The sequence below is a fragment of the Chenopodium album genome, chromosome 16 (genome assembly GCF_948465745.1).
Source record: "Chenopodium album chromosome 16, dcCheAlbu1.1, whole genome shotgun sequence".
Classification (NCBI taxonomy): Eukaryota; Viridiplantae; Streptophyta; class Magnoliopsida; order Caryophyllales; family Amaranthaceae; genus Chenopodium; species Chenopodium album.
In genome coordinates, this window is record NC_137849.1 from 50841678 (window position 1) to 50859505 (window position 17828).

The 17828-nt window shown below is 35.7% G+C and overlaps 2 protein-coding genes and 1 pseudogene across 2 annotated transcripts; all 3 read left to right on the forward strand.

Moving 5' to 3' along the window:
• The first annotated feature begins 1529 nt into the window (after positions 1-1529).
• Positions 1530-6355, forward strand: LOC145586942 (calcium-dependent protein kinase 11-like). The gene is made up of 7 exons (XM_081643917.1): positions 1530-2449; positions 3007-3150; positions 3251-3403; positions 3505-3620; positions 4023-4190; positions 4285-4509; positions 5889-6355. The coding sequence occupies exons 1-7, from the start codon at positions 1858-1860 to the stop codon at positions 6102-6104; spliced, it is 1614 nt and encodes a 537-aa protein (XP_081500043.1). The 5' UTR covers positions 1530-1857; the 3' UTR covers positions 6105-6355.
• A 1183-nt stretch (positions 6356-7538) lies between these two features.
• Positions 7539-12488, forward strand: LOC145584526 (ABC transporter C family member 3-like; annotated as a pseudogene).
• A 1198-nt stretch (positions 12489-13686) lies between these two features.
• LOC145586943 (large ribosomal subunit protein bL21c-like) lies at positions 13687-17022 on the forward strand. The gene is made up of 5 exons (XM_081643918.1): positions 13687-14186; positions 14495-14575; positions 16313-16414; positions 16507-16581; positions 16667-17022. The coding sequence occupies exons 1-5, from the start codon at positions 13788-13790 to the stop codon at positions 16781-16783; spliced, it is 774 nt and encodes a 257-aa protein (XP_081500044.1). The 5' UTR covers positions 13687-13787; the 3' UTR covers positions 16784-17022.
• The last annotated feature ends 806 nt before the right edge of the window (positions 17023-17828 follow it).

Genomic DNA, 17828 nt, shown 5'->3' on the forward strand with positions numbered 1-17828 from the left:
AGGTTTGCTCTGTATTCTGATGTAGTCTTTTTGTTTCCTCCCCTCCCTCAAATGAATAGAGAGAGCTATATTTATAGAGTGAAACACCCGGCCCATAAGGTTAGAGTTTGATGTGTATTGGGTGTTGGGCTTGACAATTATAAAACCAAATTAAAATGGATAAGTTTGTTCATCCAAATTAATTTACCTTAATTAAATGTCAATAATTAATGAGTCAATAATTTAACCTTTGATTCACATAATATCCAACATGATACTTAATTAAAATTTTCGTGCCTACACTCCTACAGTGACCAACAAACTAAGATATTTACGGTATTATTGGGGGATTTTTCAAGAGATTACCATAAAATGTTCTTTGGACTCGTACTCTATCCATTTTTTAAGTGTTACACACTTATACTTCTTTTTATTGACAAACACTACAATTTAATGTTATATTTCTCCCATATAAGTTGAGTCTACACTTATCATATCCACAAATTAGGGTGTCTCAGAATTTGAGCCTTGACCAACTCTTGAGTACCAGCTTGAGAGTTTGTGTTGGGGGTATTTTGGTAGTTTCATTTATTCACTAGAGTTGCATAAAGAGCCACAATTGTCATTACTACAATGTACAAAGAGCATTATCTTCCTTGGCATCAAGCACCTATGATGTTGATGGCAAGCCTCACCGACGTCAAAACCATTAAAAATAATGACAAGTCCATTGGTCAATCCAATACATTATTAAAGACGATGGATATTAATAAATTGTTTTAAAAATTTTCACTTTCAACCATTGCTAACTGGCAAATTTCTTGGCTAATCATAATCCCTCACATCCTCCCCTTCTATATTGGCTCACATCTTGTACATGTAGTGATTGTTCCTCTCTAATCATTCATTCATTTCATTCGTAAGGATGAGTTTGATTGTTGGTATCGTTGTAATTTTTTTTTATTATTATCCAATTTATTTTAAAAAAAAAACACCCACATGACACATGTGGAGAAATCAAGATGTTAATTTTTGATTTTATACCCCATAAAATACAATTAATTACTGTAATTAATGGCATATACTCTACTCCGTATTTACACAAGAGCATGTTTTTATTTTTTAAGACAAGATAAATTAAATACCAATACTGCACTCCGTATTGATTAAAGACAAAGATGATTACAGAATTAATTAACGACAGAGATCTGTGTAATTACTGATCAAAGAGTACAAAAGCTAGAGTACAGTATTAAATCAACGACAAAATAGCAGCAGTATAAATTGTCGGAATTTCTGTATTTTTATCAGCCTTTTCATTGCAATTTCCCTCGTGGTTTAACCTGCAACTTGCCATTTTTTTTTTTTTGGATTTTGATTAAACTTGCCAAATGAAATTATTTGACAGTAAAATTATCGAATAATTGCAGTAAATCAAAGAAAAAGACTGTTTATTCCCACCGTCGATTTCACGATATCACGATGATTTGGATTTTTAGTGGTCTCCAACCAATCACCCACGATCTTACACAGTCATCAAAGATGCACCACCGATTCTTTCCTTATTCCATTTTTATAATAAAGTTTTTATTTTTATAATTTTATGAGAGAGAAAGAATGATCGATCTATGCTATCCATGATTCTTTCATACCTTAATTTAGCGTCATTATATTGAAAAATTAAGGAATACCCTGTTTCTATTTTTTTCACAGATCCCAAAGAAATTCACTCCAGAAAAAGACTAGTCTAAATTCTTCGAATTTCACGAATTGATCGTACACCCATTTGAGAAGGGAGAAAAACAAACATAACCCAGAAATTTCACGTTTTCTTGGCTTGATTTGACACCCTTTTGAGGAGAGAGAAAATCGGAAAGAATGTCGGAAAATAAGCAAGGTGGTGGTGTGTCACCGGGAGCGCCGGTAAGAAAGCTGATTACAACATCGGCGACGAAACCGACATCGTCGGTATTACCGTATCAAACCCCAAGATTAAGGGACCATTATTTGATCGGAAAGAAATTGGGTCAAGGTCAATTTGGTACAACATATTCATGCACAGAGAAATCAAGCGGAAATCTTTACGCTTGTAAATCAATTCCAAAAAGAAAACTTTTATGTAAGGAAGATTATGAAGATGTTTGGAGAGAGATTCAGATAATGCACCATTTGTCAGAACACCCAAATGTGGTTAGAATTAAAGGGACTTATGAAGATTCAGTTTTTGTGCATTTGGTTATGGAATTATGTGCAGGTGGTGAATTGTTTGATAGGATTGTTGCAAAAGGTCAATATAGTGAAAAACAAGCTGTTGAATTGATTAAAACTATTGTTGGGGTTGTTCAGGCTTGTCATTCTCTTGGTGTTATGCATAGAGATCTTAAGCCTGAGAATTTCCTCTTTGATACACCTTCTGAAGATGCTAAGCTTAAGGCTACTGATTTTGGTCTTTCTGTCTTTTATAAGCCTGGTTAGTCTTCTGATTTTCGGGTTTAGTTTTCGTATTTATTTTATGATTTGTGTAATTGATATTTGTGGGTCTGAATTATGATCTTGTTTTGTTAGTAAATTTGAGGTGAATGATGATGATTTTGGTTTTGTTTTGCTTTGGTATGAATTGTGATGTAATGTTCACTTTTTGACATAAGTGTTTGCCTTTTGAATGTTGCATATCTGAATGAACCTGAGTGCTATGTAATGTACTTTCTTGTAGGCGTGTCAATGATGGGTATCTCAAAATTGTCATCATATATAGCACAGAATCTAGTTGTATATTATATTGTCATGCCCTTCCCTTTTGTTAGTGATTAAGGCTGTAATGTGAGACCATTATTCAATTGTATGAATAAATACCAAATGCAAATTCTTTGTATGTAGTTCTTTGTAAGTAGCACAAGGAATAAGTCTTTTGTTTGTAAAGGTGGCTAGTGGTCCTTAAAGTTTAATTCCTACTAACCTATGCATGTTGAGTTGTTGACAATCCCACCAATACTCAGGTTTAACCTTTACCTGTTTTCTAATTTGCAGGACAATATTTTAGCGACGTAGTTGGGAGCCCCTACTATGTTGCACCTGAGGTATTGTGCAAGCGTTATGGACCTGAAATAGATGTTTGGAGTGCTGGTGTCATTCTCTACATTTTATTAAGTGGAGTTCCACCATTTTGGGCTGGTAAATTCTCTAGTTAACATCTTTACAGTTTGAGGTATAGTATGTCATTTCTTCATCTCCAAGAAGCTCATAATTAATTGTTTATTAACCTCCTTTGCAGAAACTGAGTCTGGAATCTTCAGACAGATTCTCCATGGGAAGTTAGACTTTGAGTCTGAACCATGGCCAAATATTTCAGACAGTGCAAAGGATCTGATTCGTAAAATGCTTGAGAGGGATCCAAGTAGGCGAATAACAGCTTATGAAGCTCTGTGTGAGTCTTATTTCCGAAAATAATGGTGACAGGATAATGTCTTAACTGCTTGAGAATTTTGCACCTAACTTTCTGCCCTGAATTGGTATTTTTGCCTGCAGGTCACCCATGGATTGTTGATGACACTGTTGCACCTGATAAACCTTTGGACTCTGCTGTTTTATCACGTTTGAAGCATTTTTCAGCTATGAACAAAGTTAAAAAGATGGCATTACGTGTATGTTATTATCACTTTTAGTTATGAGTCATGTGTTTGCTAAATATGGAGGTGATTATCTTTTTGTTTGTCCTGTCCATCTCTCACAAGAATCAGATTGTCCCACATGTTCTGTATTGTTATTTCTTGATATTAATAGGCATTTGACTGCACTACGTTAATTAACGTTATCAAGAGAGAAGTCAATTAACAGAACATATTTTCTGATTTCCAAATGTGATATCTTCATCTGATAACATTCTCTCCTGTCCTGTAAACATTGTGTTTACCAAAAGCAATTAGGGAAGCAATGTGATTTCAAAAGTGGATTTGCGGTTCTATTCCTGCATGGCAAAGAGCAAGCCTTTTTTTACACCCTGTATATTACTTATTGCATCAACTTTATGTCCGAAACTCCTGCAGGTAATAGCAGAAAGTCTTTCAGAAGAAGAAATTGGTGGTTTAAGAGAGTTGTTCAAGATGATTGACACAGATAACAGTGGAACCATAACATTTGAAGAATTGAAAGTTGGGCTGAAGAAAGTGGGTTCGGAAATGATGGAGTCGGACATTAAAGCTCTTATGGATGCTGTAAGTCTACATGTCCAAGGAAAATTGATGTTTTAAGGCTTGAATTGAAATCTTTTTTAGTGTTCTGCTTTTTTACCTTATGATTGATTGTCAGGCTGATATCGATAACAATGGAACCATTGACTATGGTGAATTCCTTGCTGCTACCCTTCATGTGAACAAGATGGAGAGGGAGGAAAACTTGATAGCAGCTTTTAAATATTTTGATAAAGATGGTAGTGGCTACATAACAATTGACGAGCTTCAACAAGCCTGTAAAGAGTTTGGTCTAGGTGATGGTCATCTGGATGAAACAATCAAGGAAATTGACCTGGATAACGTGAGTTTTTTTTTTTTCCTCTCTCCTTTGTTTTTCTTTCCAATGATCAAAGAATTTCTATGTCCTTTGATTGCCTGACCAATGTTAAATCTTGTACTTCCTCTGTTAAGTTTTAGTTGCAACTTTTGAGCATTATTTGTGAGATATAAAATGTTCCAAAGTTGCAACTAGTATTTAACGGAGGTAGTAGTATTATGACATTTACATAGATTGTCACGTATACAGTCTTCAAGCATTTTTTTTCCTGATATATGAGATCAATAGTAGTCCCTCTGTTTTTTATTTTATTTTATTTAGATATATGAACTCTCGGTGAATTGTGGCGCTCTAGAAATAGTAGCCATGCTAAAAACTGACACGGTAAAAGCACTTTTTAGACTTTTGTAATCGAGCTTTCTCTTCATTGATCTTTTAATATAATCATTGTCTTGCAACAAATCTGTGGAATGAAAATGGATGAAGTTACTTCTCAATATAAATTTTGGAATATGTACATTGCAACCGTAAATGTTGAGAAATTTATGGACAATGTTGGTGGAGGTTTGACCATTAAGATTGAATGTATTGAGATGAAGATATAAGCAATTTTCTGAGTCTTCTTTTTGATCCAGAGAAACTGGTGCATCAGCTCTGTATGTAGAGCACCGTATGTTTCACAGATCCTGATAGCTCTAACATTCAACTGTTAATATGGCTTCATCTATTGTTTTTCTATATTTTCTTCACGCTGTTATTTAAAGTTTCCACCCCTTGATTTGACTTTGGCCTATTTAATAGTCGAGTTCTTCTGTAAATCATTGTTGTGAAGGAGTAGAATTGACATTATTCACCCGGTCAGTTCAAAACTTTAAACTGCAAAGCAAGTTATCACGGGAATAAGAAATTCACTTGCTTCTAGCTAAAATTGTATGAGCTTTGGGTGACTGATACCTTTTTACTGATTATTATGGTCAGATGTCTACTGTTGCTAATTCATGGATGATATGGTTTGAGTTACCATGTCGTTACACTTTCTAACTGAATTGAGTAGCATGGAAACTTGTGTTAGTATCTTGTAGTTGTGTCCCTTATACCTTGAAATTAGCTTAAGCAGTGTAAATAACATAAGACTTAACCTCAGTGATTTGAATAGTTCAAATTACGCCTCCATATATCTCAAAAAGTCCTTCCCTTCCTTTCTACAGCTCGACATTTCCCCTATCAAGACTTTATATGTCATTGATCTGTTGATCACCTCCCATGTACTCTCAGACTCTCAGTTACTACATCTTTCAGGAAGTCATACGCATCCAAATCTTAGGGATGTGCATTATCAAATGCATATATGAATTTCCTGGTGTAAGATCTCTGCTGACAGTATCACTGTTTAAAATTGACAGGATGGCCGCATCGATTTTGGGGAGTTTGCTGCGATGATGAAGAAAGGGGACTCAGGAGACGGCGGAAGAACCATGAGGGGAAATTTGAATTTCAACCTGGCTGAGGCATTGGGAGTAACCCCAGCTGAGGCATTGAAAGTAAACCCTGCTGAGGCGTTGGGAGTAAACCCGGCTGAGGCATTGGGAGTAAAAGACTCCACTTCAGATTCTAGCTAAATGTTTTGTCTGCTGTACTGTATAGCTCTGAAGGATAGTGACTGGCAATAATGAAGCTGCTGATCTGTTGAACCTTCACTTATATGTTGCTTTACATAGATTGGATTTGATGAAATCCAGTGTTTTGAGATTTTGAATATGGGAAAACTTCCATTTACCTCAGATGAATGTGTAGAGTAGTGGACACAACTTTGTTTAACTTGTATAAGAATAATATTTAAGTTATTTACTGAGTTATCATCAGGCTACAATTTATTTTTCTTTTTTATTTAATGCCTAAGGAAGGTCTTAGACTTTCCCAAAAAAATAGAGGATCTAGGAGAACCATCTCTCCACTCCCCCTTGTGTGACCGGGGATCGATCCTCACCCCCACCCCTCCTGTGATATGAGGGGCACCCCATATCCTACTAAAAAAAACACAAATAAAAAAATTTAAGCTGATGATGCAAAGCTCACTTCTTTATTAAGGAGTATTCATCTAATTTTTGCTCAAACTTTGAGAGTTTTCCCATTTTCTCATGAGCATTTTCTTTTTTACTTTGCTCATTAATGTAAGGTAAAATAACAATAAATTAATTTTTGACTTTTTTTTTTTTTACTCATGAATAAAATGTTGCTCATTTGTGACATTGCTATTAGTGACGGACTGACGGGTAATCTATCGCTAGAAAGCACAAAGTAGAAGAAAATAGTACTCCTTATAATATTTTGTGTTACACATTTTCCACGCCAATAGTCACCAAAATACCATTAGATGGACATAAATTGTGCATCAATAAGATGAACGGATCATTACTACATTTGGTAACTTGAAACTGGCCCATCAAAGAAAAAAGATGAACTTTGGTTATATTATGTTATGAATTATGATGCTTATCAACTTATAATTATGTTATAATCACACATATATCTTTTACTCGTACCTTCAAATTTTATCACTTTATCTTGTACATACACGAAGCATTTATCAATGTTTAAGATAAAATAGAGAATGATAATCATAAAATGTTAGAATTTAAGTCTGAAATGTACTGAGTCGTGCAACTGGTATACATGCTTACAGAGTTTTTGGTTATTTATCATATATACGGTATATAATATCTTAGGATCTGGATGAAATTATACTTGGTATCATTTATACTTAATTTCAATTAAGATTTAGTATTAATTTGTCTACTTAATTAGGAAGTCAGAAATCTCAGCAATAGTGAATTTAAGGCTGTTAATGGCCAGATTAATTAGCATAATGATCTGTTACTTGCAATTGTCCACATTCTATGATCGTTTTAATTCATTGCCATAGTGGAAAATCGTCCTTAATTCCTCATAATATTTCACCAAACAATCTTTCCTTTATAATTTCATATGTTTTTCTTTTCTTTTTTTTTTTTTTTTTAATCAAAAGTTCTCATCTTCAAATCTGTAAATCAACTATGAATTTGTTGGACTTCCATAATTTCAATATATGGAACTTTGATATGAATATCCTATATGTTATGTTAGGAATTGTTTTCTTTTTGGTCTCCGTTTTCGTCTTCTTCAGGTGGAATTCTGCTTCTGTGAAGGCAATGGGTGATGAGGGTGAACTGCAGGAATCTCTTTTAGCTTCAGAAGTAGATGGTCAGACCAGCCATCAGGTGATAATTAGTCCTTATTTGAAAGCCGGGTTCTTCAGCAAGGCCACCTTTTATTGGGTAGGCTCCTTAATATCAAAGGGTAATCATAAAACTACTCTAGACCTTGATGATGTTCCTCCTCTTTTTCTTGATAACAATGCTAGTGAATTGTTTGTAACGTTTAGTAAGTCTTTAGAGCATGCTAATGGCAAGGTTACTAGTATGCAGCTTTTTAAGTCTATGATCATAATGTCATGGGCTAACATATTGTGAACATTTGTTCTTAATTTGGTTGAAACATTGGCCATCTATGTTGGCCCTTACCTCATTGACTCCTTTGTTCAGTACCTAAATGGGGTGAAGGCGTCGTCGACAGCTAGAACCGGGTATGTTCTGATTTCTGCATTCGTGGTTGCAAAGCTTGTGGCATGTGTCTCGGAGAAGCATTCAAACTTTACGGTTGCGACAATTACGCTCAAAACAAGAGCTGCCCTTATTCAGAGGATCTATACTAAGGCCTTGACCCTCCCCTGCACATCTAAGGAAGAAGGCCGTACAACAGGTGAGCTGATCAATGTCATGTCAGTTGATGCAGAAAGAGTTGCGCACTTTGGTGCCTACTTGCACGATCCATGGGTGATCGTCCTGCAGCTTGTATTAGCCTTGTCAATCTTGTATGCAACTCTTGGTCTTGCCTCAATCGCGGCATTTGTTTCAACCGTGTTGGTGATGCTGGCTTACTATCCTGTGTCAAAGTTGTTTGATAAGAATTATAAGAATTTAATGCAATCCAAAGACAAAAGAATGCAGGTTACAGCTGAGATACAAAGGAACATGAGAATTCTGAAGCTTCAAGCTTGGGATATGAAATTCTTGAACAAAATCCTTGGCTTAAGAGATGTGGAGAATGAATGGTTGAAGAAAACTGCTACTTGTTTGGCAGTAACAACTTGTGTATTCTGGATCGCCCCAACATTCGTGTCTTTGGTTACTTTCAGCACATGCTTGCTCATTGGTGTTCCTCTAGAATCTGGGAAGATCTTATCTGCTATTGCAACATTCAAAATTCTTCAAAGTGCCATCATAAACCTGCCACACTTAATATCTTCTGTAACACAAACAAGAGTTTCTCTTTCGAGAATTGCTTCATTCCTATCCCTTGATGAGTTAAGTCCAGATGCTATGATGAAGCTTCCTGCAGCATCTAGGATAAATAATCAGGTAGTAATTGAAATTAGAGAAGGAAACTTTACCTGGGATCACTTAGCTCCATGCCCTACATTGAAGGATATCAACATTAAAGTTGAGCGAGGAATGAGGGTAGCAATCTGTGGTACAGTTGGTTCTGGTAAATCAACCTTGCTCTCGTGCATACTTGGAGAAGTGGCAAAAGTCTGTGGTGTCTTAAGCTTAGGGGGGGTCTACTGCTTATGTTCCTCAAACCGGTTGGATAGAAAGTGGAAGTATAGCCGATAATATCTTGTTTGGAAAGGAAATGCATGTAGAGAAATACAACAGGGTCCTAGAGGCATGCTCTTTGAGAAAAGATCTCGAGGTCTTGCCCTTTGGAGATCAAACAATCATTGGTGATCTGAGCGAGGCATTAATTTGAGTGGTGGACAGAAGCAAAGGATACAAATTGCTCGAGCAGTATACCATGATGCCGACATTTATCTTTTAGATGATCCTTTTAGTGCAGTTCATGCTCACACTGGAACTCATCTCTTCAAGGTCAGAATTTTTATTTCATACAAGTAATTATAAGAGTATAACATCAAACTAGCAGTGAAATTGTAGTTATTCATGTGTTAACAGCAAACAACAAAGTAGCAGTATAAAGTTATATTTAATTCTTTTCACCTTCTTTGGTACAGGATTGCATTCTAGAGCTCTTAGAATCCAAAACAGTGATGTATGTCACCCACCAAGTAGAGTTCTTACATGCAGCTGATCTGATTCTGGTGAGTTTTGAAGATTAAATTCTTGAAAATTGAATGAACAAATTCATGGATGTCCTAATTAATGAATGCTTTATCTTATTAAAGGTCATGAAAGAAGGAAATATACAGCAAGCTGGAAAGTACGAGGATATTTTAAATTCAGGCACTGATCTCAGGGAACTTGTGGTAGCTCATGAAGAAGCCTTATCCTCATTTGATTCAATTGGAACTTCAACAAACATAGCTAGGACTGATGAAGAAGCATCTAAGGAGGAGACTGATGATGATGAAGACATGAGGCCGAAAGGACAACTCGTGCAAGAAGAAGAAAGAGAGAAAGGAAGAGTTAAGATCGCCTTGTATTGGAAGTACATCACAGCAGCATACAGGGGAGGTTTAGAGCCCTTCATATTAGTGTCTCAGATTCTTTTTCAGATTCTTCAAATCTCAAGCAATTATTGGATAGCTTGGGCAACTCCAGTTTCATACGATGCCAAACATGTTGTACAAGGGAAAACTTTACTGACTGTGTATGTTGCTTTGTCGGTTGGAAGTTCCTTATCCATTCTGGTGAGATCATGGCTTCTTCTGATAGCTGGGTACAAGACAGCATCTTAGCTCTTCTACAAGATGCATTTCTCGATTTTTTGTGCTCCAATGTCATTTTTTGATGCAACCCCTAGTGGACGGATCTTAAGCAGGGAATGATCTGATCTAGCCTCAATTCCCCTCTTGTTTGGTAAAAGAAATTGGCTTTTTTTTTTTTTTTTTTTGTAGTCTCATTCAAACCTTGCTTCATTTATCCTTGCATAAAAATGGTTCGAGGGATGATACATAGTGATGATTTACCTTAGTTTTATTTAGAGTGATATATTATGATATTAAGATTAATCATGTAATACTACCTGTTTCAGGTGTCTACAGATCAAAGCGATGTGGATATTGGTGTCTGTCCCAAATAGAGTTGGTGGTTTCGCGTTCTCTGTTATCAGTCTTTTAGGGGCTATTGGAGTAATGTCACTGGTTGTATGGCAGGTTTACATGATTTTCATTCCAGTTATTGCTGTCTCTCTGTGGTATCAGGTAAATATATACGATGACTTAAACCTTAGATGATCAATATTCTTGCATCACCTAATTAGGTTCTAAATATTCCTCTGCAGAAATACTACATAACTTCAGCACTTTTTCGGTTGGTTGGAGTAAATAAAGCTCCAGTTATACAACATTTCTCTGAGAGTATATATGGAGTTTCTGTTATCAGGAGCTTTGGTCAAGAGTCTAGATTCTGTGAAACGAGCACACGGCTAATAAATGGATCTACGAGGCCAACTTTTTACAGCAATGCTTCAACTCAATGGATTAACTTCCGCCTTGACATGTTGTCTTCACTTATTTTTGCCTTCACTCTTATATTCTTGATCTCCATTCCTGTGGGATTAGTTGATCCAGGTAAGCCGTCTAACTGATAGATTCTTTGGACCATTGTTGTTGTTGCTGTTCTTGTATCTAACATTATATATACAATCACAACAATTCTGACTTATTCTGTTTTCTGTTGTTGGTTTTCTTCTTCTGATTCAAGTCATTGCTGGGTTAGCTGTAGCATACGCGCTCAATCTGAATGAGCTACAAAGCCGGGAAATATCAAATTTTTCTGTAATGGAGAATAAGATCATCTCAGTTGAGAGAATCCTTCAGTATACAAGTATTACAAGTGAGGCTTCCCTCGTGCTAGAAAATAATAGGCCAGACAAATCATGGCCTTCTAGTGGACTGGTTCATGTTCAAGATCTTCAGGTACAGTGTCGCCGCCCTCTGGTTATTCCTACACAAAGATAGACATATACATATTGACAAATGGTAATTTGGTAAATGTGATCATTCATACCAGGTTCGTTATGCTCCACAATTACCACTTGTACTGCGAGGAATAACACGCACCTTCCAAGGAGGAAAGACAACTGGGATTGTAGGCAGAACAGGTTCCGGCAAATCAACCTTGATCCAGGTTCTCTTCCGCATTGTAGAGCCTACAGCTGGGCAGATAACTATTGATGGAGTTGACATTTCATCCATTGGACTGCATGATCTACGTCTAGAATAAGCATAATCCCCCAAGACCCTACCGTGTTTCAAGGGACTCTTCGAAGCAACTTAGACCCACTAGAAGAGTATACCGATGAGCAGATTTGGGAGGTAACCTTAATTTCTGCTAGCCTACTTATGCTCATTTAAACTGTATTTTTTCTTAGCCAACACGATGTTTTCTTTGTCTTAGGTTCTTGATAAGTGCCAGCTTGGGGATGAAGTTAGAAACAGGGAATCGAAACTTGATTCAGCCGGTATATGTTTTTTTTTTTTTTTTTCCCTTTCTAATTTCCATTCATGTAAAAACTGCCTTTGTCCTTAATTGTTTTATCTGTTGGTATCTGAATCAGTAAGCGAGGATGGAGAGAACTGGAGTGTTGGCCAAAGACAATTGTTTTGTCTTGGTCGCGTACTTCTTAAGAGAAGCAAAGTGTTGGTGCTTGATGAAGCTACTGCTTCTGTGGACACTGCAACAGACAATGTCATCCAGCAGACCTTAAGGGAACACTTCTCAGATTCAACGTTAATTATAGTTGCACATCGGATTACTTCTGTCATCAGTAGTGATCAAGTGATCGTTCTAAGCCAAGGAACAGTTGAAGAATGTGACAGACCTTCAAGTTTGCTACAAAATCCTACCTCGTCTTTTTCGAGGCTTGTTAATGAGTATACATCAAGATCAAAGTCCAAGAAAATGGATCCAAGATCAAGAAAGCAAAACTCATAAACAGATCAAATTGGCTAATAAAATATTTTAGTTTTCAGCATGTTAAAAATAGCCATTAAAATGAATTGGACCAGGATTCTATATTGTTTTGTAAATAGCTGAGTGTTATTGAAATGAAGTAGGTTCGTTATGATACTAATGGCTTTTTTTACAAGAATTTGGATCCATTGCACTCTGACTCTCTCCACCTACTGTTGTTGTCATGCAATTCTCCTCTAATTCAGCAGTTTGCTTCCAGCATGGTTGATCAATCTCAGAGGACTATTGGCTCTAATTTCCAATTTGGACACCTAGAAACGGAGTACGTGTTACATCAAAGTTTAAGCTCCTATTCTTTAAATAGACTAGAAATACATCTTGTCTTTCTATTGCTGTCTGTTTGTATGGTGACATTGTCATGATTTGCTTATATTCATTGCAAACTTTTTTCTGGAGTTGTTTTTCAGGAAGTGCTATATAAGTATATATTGGACTATCGATTTCGTTCATGGAAATATATTCCATTTACCTTTCCTGTCATCTCTAGCTGCAGCTGCATTATCTGGTAGCAGTTTTTATGCTTAAAGAGAAGCATAGCTGTTTCAATATCGATTTTAAAAAAGGATTTTGCCCCGTAGTTCTTAGATCCAATTCTCTGCTTGCAGAATCAGCTTTACAAACTGATGCAACAATTGGAAGCTACCACTACTGGTCTTAGTCTTAATCCGCGGATTACTTATAAAAGACTTGAGATTGTGGCAATTATACTTTGGATGTCTTCGGACTATACAATAGTAACTGCCCATATTCCTTTTACTTTAGATGGTGGTTCTAACCATTGTATGAATCAATATGTTGGTTGTACCGTTGTACGTAGCATTTGCTATACTTTATAACATATGAAAACATAGTTGATTTTGGATGTATGGCCTTGATCCAGTAACATATATTAGCATTAAAAACACTTTTGAAAATTTTATAAAATTAGGAACTCATAACAAAATCACGCGTAAATCAGTGTAATTAGTGTATTTTTGTCGTGACTTTGTAAATTTAAACAATTTTTAGAAGTGTTTTTAATCCTGAATCTAATATAACATTTTCCTTGTTTTAAAGAGTAGTTTTTGATATTAAAAAAAAAAAAAAAAAAAAAAAAAAAAAAAAAAAAGTAGTTTTTGACACAAATTGAACTAAAAAAACTGCACGAAGGGCTATAATTGTCATTTGAGCCAAACTGGATAGGATAGAGTGATAAACCTCCGATTCCAGAAGAAAGGAAGACGAAGGATAGAAGTTCTCTCTCTCACAGAGTATAGAGTTGAACCAACAATGGCGTCTGCATTCTCTGCAACTTTGGCATTTTCATGCGCAACTCTTAAACCCAATCAAAACCCACTTTCTTTGAATGTTCCTCTTTCTAAACCCTTTTCAAGCTTCGCTTCACCCCTTTCTCTTTCTCCTCAAAGACTCTCACTTTTCACTGTTGCAGCCAAAAGGCGCAGATTGCCTGAAATCCCAGATGAATTGAAGGATGAATATGAAAAAATGAGGGATGAATTCGAAGAATTCAAAAGACCCCCTAATCAAAAACCTCAACTTTCTGATATTTTGCCTGAAGATTTTCAACCTCCTGAGCCTGGTTCTCCTGAATACGAAGCAATTCTTGAGAAGTATCTGCCCAAAAGACAACCTCCTCCTCCTCGTGAAGAGATTTTTGCTGTTGTTGTGGTGGGTTTTCTTTTAATTTCTTAATTCTGGGATTTTGATTGTGTTTTCTTAATCATTTTATATAATGCCCTAGTGATTAATTCGATATTAAGTATTTGTTCATTGGTTTTGTTAATTATGATTGTTTTTGGTGCAAATTAATTGGGTTTTTTGGTTTTTTGAATTAGAGTAAAAGATTGGTAAATTGTCACTGATTTGATGTGCAATTCAGTAGATTATTATTATTTTTTGGGGGAAAAATGAGCAAAATTATCAGATTACTGTCATTTCTGTGATTAATTTTGATGTTTTATGTTTTGTTCTTATAGGTTGGTTCTAGGCAGTACATTGTCATTCCTGGACGATGGATTTACACCCAGAGACTCAAAGGTGCTAATGTCAATGATAAGGTAAGGTTTTGGCTTGAGTGTCTATTGATTTGGAGACCGCCTTTCCAGATTATTCCTATTACTACTATGTAGTGGAATGTTTACTCTAGGACATCCATTACTTATTACAAATCTACAGTGCAATTGTTGGTGGCTTCATGGCTTGAATTGATGTGTTCTTCTAGGCTGTTATGCAAGATAGTGTGGCTTACTATAAGAACTGGAAGATAAAAGAATTGGGTGACTGTAATCTGCTCTAGCCTTATGTTGAATGTGACTGTTTTGGTGATATTTTTTGAGTTATTAAGTAAAATTGTGAATTCTCCTGGATCTGTGTGTGCAAATTTGATGAATGTAGCATGTGATGATGATTTATGGTAGTGGAAATGGAACTGAAACATTTAGTGGATCATAATGATGATATTTAGTTTTGAAATGGTCCCTGTTTTTTTAATCTAGGTTTGTGTTTGTTGAGAATAAGTAGGCTGTTTGTATCTCTGAGGCTGAGAAATTAGTTGGGTGCAGGTTCTTGTACTGTGTCTGAGGTATAAAAGGATCTTAAAAATTGATTTCCTATAACACACGGAGTCGAGCTAGTATAGTGTTCTGTATAATTCTGTATGTACTAGCAAGATCAGCTATATCTTCTTTTCAAGGCCGAAGAGAAAACAAAAAAAGGAGACCATACAAAGCTGCTCCCATTGCCTTTCTATCTGTTTCTTGCTTGGATATGAGCAGGAGCTCTTCCAATTTCTTATAGTACTTAATAGCATTAGAAGTGTGAGAGCATGGATGTGGTTATAATTGATAGTTTCTTTATTGTGTGTATTTCTCAAGCAAAGTCATATTGTATAGCTAGAGTGTTATGTTCATTGTGAGGGCATGGATGTGGTTGTCTAAATGTCTAATTGTATATAGCATTGTTCTAAGCTCCCGTGAGCTGTTCATTGTGTTCCCTGCTTGCTTTCTTAACTACTGTCCCTATGAGAATTTGCTTTGCCTCGTGACTTCCTTATCAGTGCTTTATGTCATATGCAGGGCATTGGCTCAGAAATCTTGTATAACCCCAAACCCATGAAAAAGTGTTATTCGAAATTTGCAAATTACAGAGCCAATGTCCTGTAAATTTGATAAGCCAACATGGAATATAGATGTTCAACACGGAAATATTTCCTCACTTTGTTTTCAGTCTTTTATCTCTGAGTAGTATGGCTTTATGAGCGTATCACTTATCAGTTATTATCTGTTTTCAGTCTCTTAATGGATTCAGTGAGTTCAAATCTTCTGTCCCATTATATGTACTGCTTAAATCTATCTTCTCTCAAACAAATCACCTAACTTCTTATGAAAATAGGAATCATTACACAAAATTGAACCAAATTGGTGTATGAACGAGAGCTCATCCAATGTTCTATAGTACCTGATAGCATTAAAAGTGTGAGGGTACGGATGTGACAGTAATGGATAGTTTCTTTCTTTTGTGCATTTCTCAAGTGAAATCATAGCATATAGCTAGTGTTATATTGTTTGTTTTATTGTATAACGTTGTTCTAAGCTCCCTTGAGTTATTGTGTTTCCCGCTTGGTTCGTAACTTCGTAAGTAGTTGCCTCTATCAAAATCTGCTTTGTCTCATGTCTCTTTTACTAGTGCTCTAAGCATTGCACCTCTGGTAACCTCCCAGTCTCCAATATCAACTATCAACTTTCATATTTGTTAATTGAAGAGGCTTCTTAAAGCTAAAGTTCACTATATTGCAGATTGTTCTGAACAAAGTTTTGCTAGTGGGAACTAAATCTAGCACCTACATAGGAATGCCCATCGTCACAAATGCTGCAGTACATGCTGTTGTAGAAGAACAGGTAGCGTAATGTCTTCTTTTATCTGCTTCCACCAATTAATCACCAATAAAATCATGAAATCATCAAAATTACTGGTGCTGTTGTTCCTGCAGTTGCTTGATGACAAAGTTATTGTCTTCAAATATAAGAAGAAGAAGAACTACAGAAGAAATATTGGTCATAGACAGGTATCAAAGTTATTTCCTATTTGACTAAAACATCAGTTATCAGCATTTTCTAGTAATTAATTTACATTTTGGCTTCTGTATGCAGCCCATCACTCGTATTAAGATAACAGGAATCACTGGTTATGAAGATTACCCAGCTTCTACTCTAGAAGCCGAAGCAGAAGCAGAGGCAGAGTCAAAGGCAGAGGCTGTTTCAAGCTAAGTAACAAATCTGCTGCATACTGCCCTTTTTTGTTTTTTTTTTTTTAATTTTTATTCCACCAGTAGGTTTTTGATTCTTGCAGTGTCATCTTTTTGCCGAAGTTTAGGCTGTTTGTAAGGTTTAATTTGATAGGATCGATATTGGAAGAACTATCGTTGGCCAGAGTTTACTGTATATTTCTCCAACTGAAGGAGCATGATGTAAATTAATGCATCCAAATGAAAGTTTTAAATTTTGCAGTGAAGGCTTCAATACTGTAGAGCTGATCATGTAAGCCCGAAGCAATTTGTTTGATTTAGACTCGGTTTGAACCCATCTGATTGACTGGGCATTCATTTGGTGGCGTGTTAAGGTCTGAACTTTGAATATACATTTCCTATAAGTTTTGATTACGTAGGCACGCTCAGCCCGAGTTTACTGGGTACGATGAGCTTCCCCGGGCTAATTCCCGCTAGAACAATAGGAGTACCCTTAATGATACTCGTGAAATAAAAGTTACGATGCTTTAGAAAAACACAGAAAACTTCACTATTGTGCAAATTTTTGACTCAGCTCCAACATCTAATTAACAGAAACTATGTGCTTCCTCTTGTATCATGGATTCCTTTTGGAACATTATACAAATGCTGTTTGCAAATTCATGGATTCTTGTTGGATCACAGTACAGAAGTTCATCACACAAATCAATATGCTCTCTCTCTCTCTCTCTCTCTTTTTATTTTATTTTTTTTAGGAAATCATGTTGTGAATATTTATTTATTTACTGTGATAATTTTCACTCACAATAAATTATTACGAGTATTATTTTGTAAAGATATCTTTTATGTTAAAACATAAATGATATACTTTCTATTTTGTAAAGATATTATTTATGTTAAGATATGATTTCGTGAATAATATCTTTATACAATTGATATTTTTTATTATCGTTAGGAATTTCTAAGGTGCTGGAATTGTTTCTTAATAATTTAACCAAGTTGAAATCTTTTCCTTATAAAAACAAGTAACCAAGTTCTAAGGCTACTTGTATAAATACCTCGTTTAT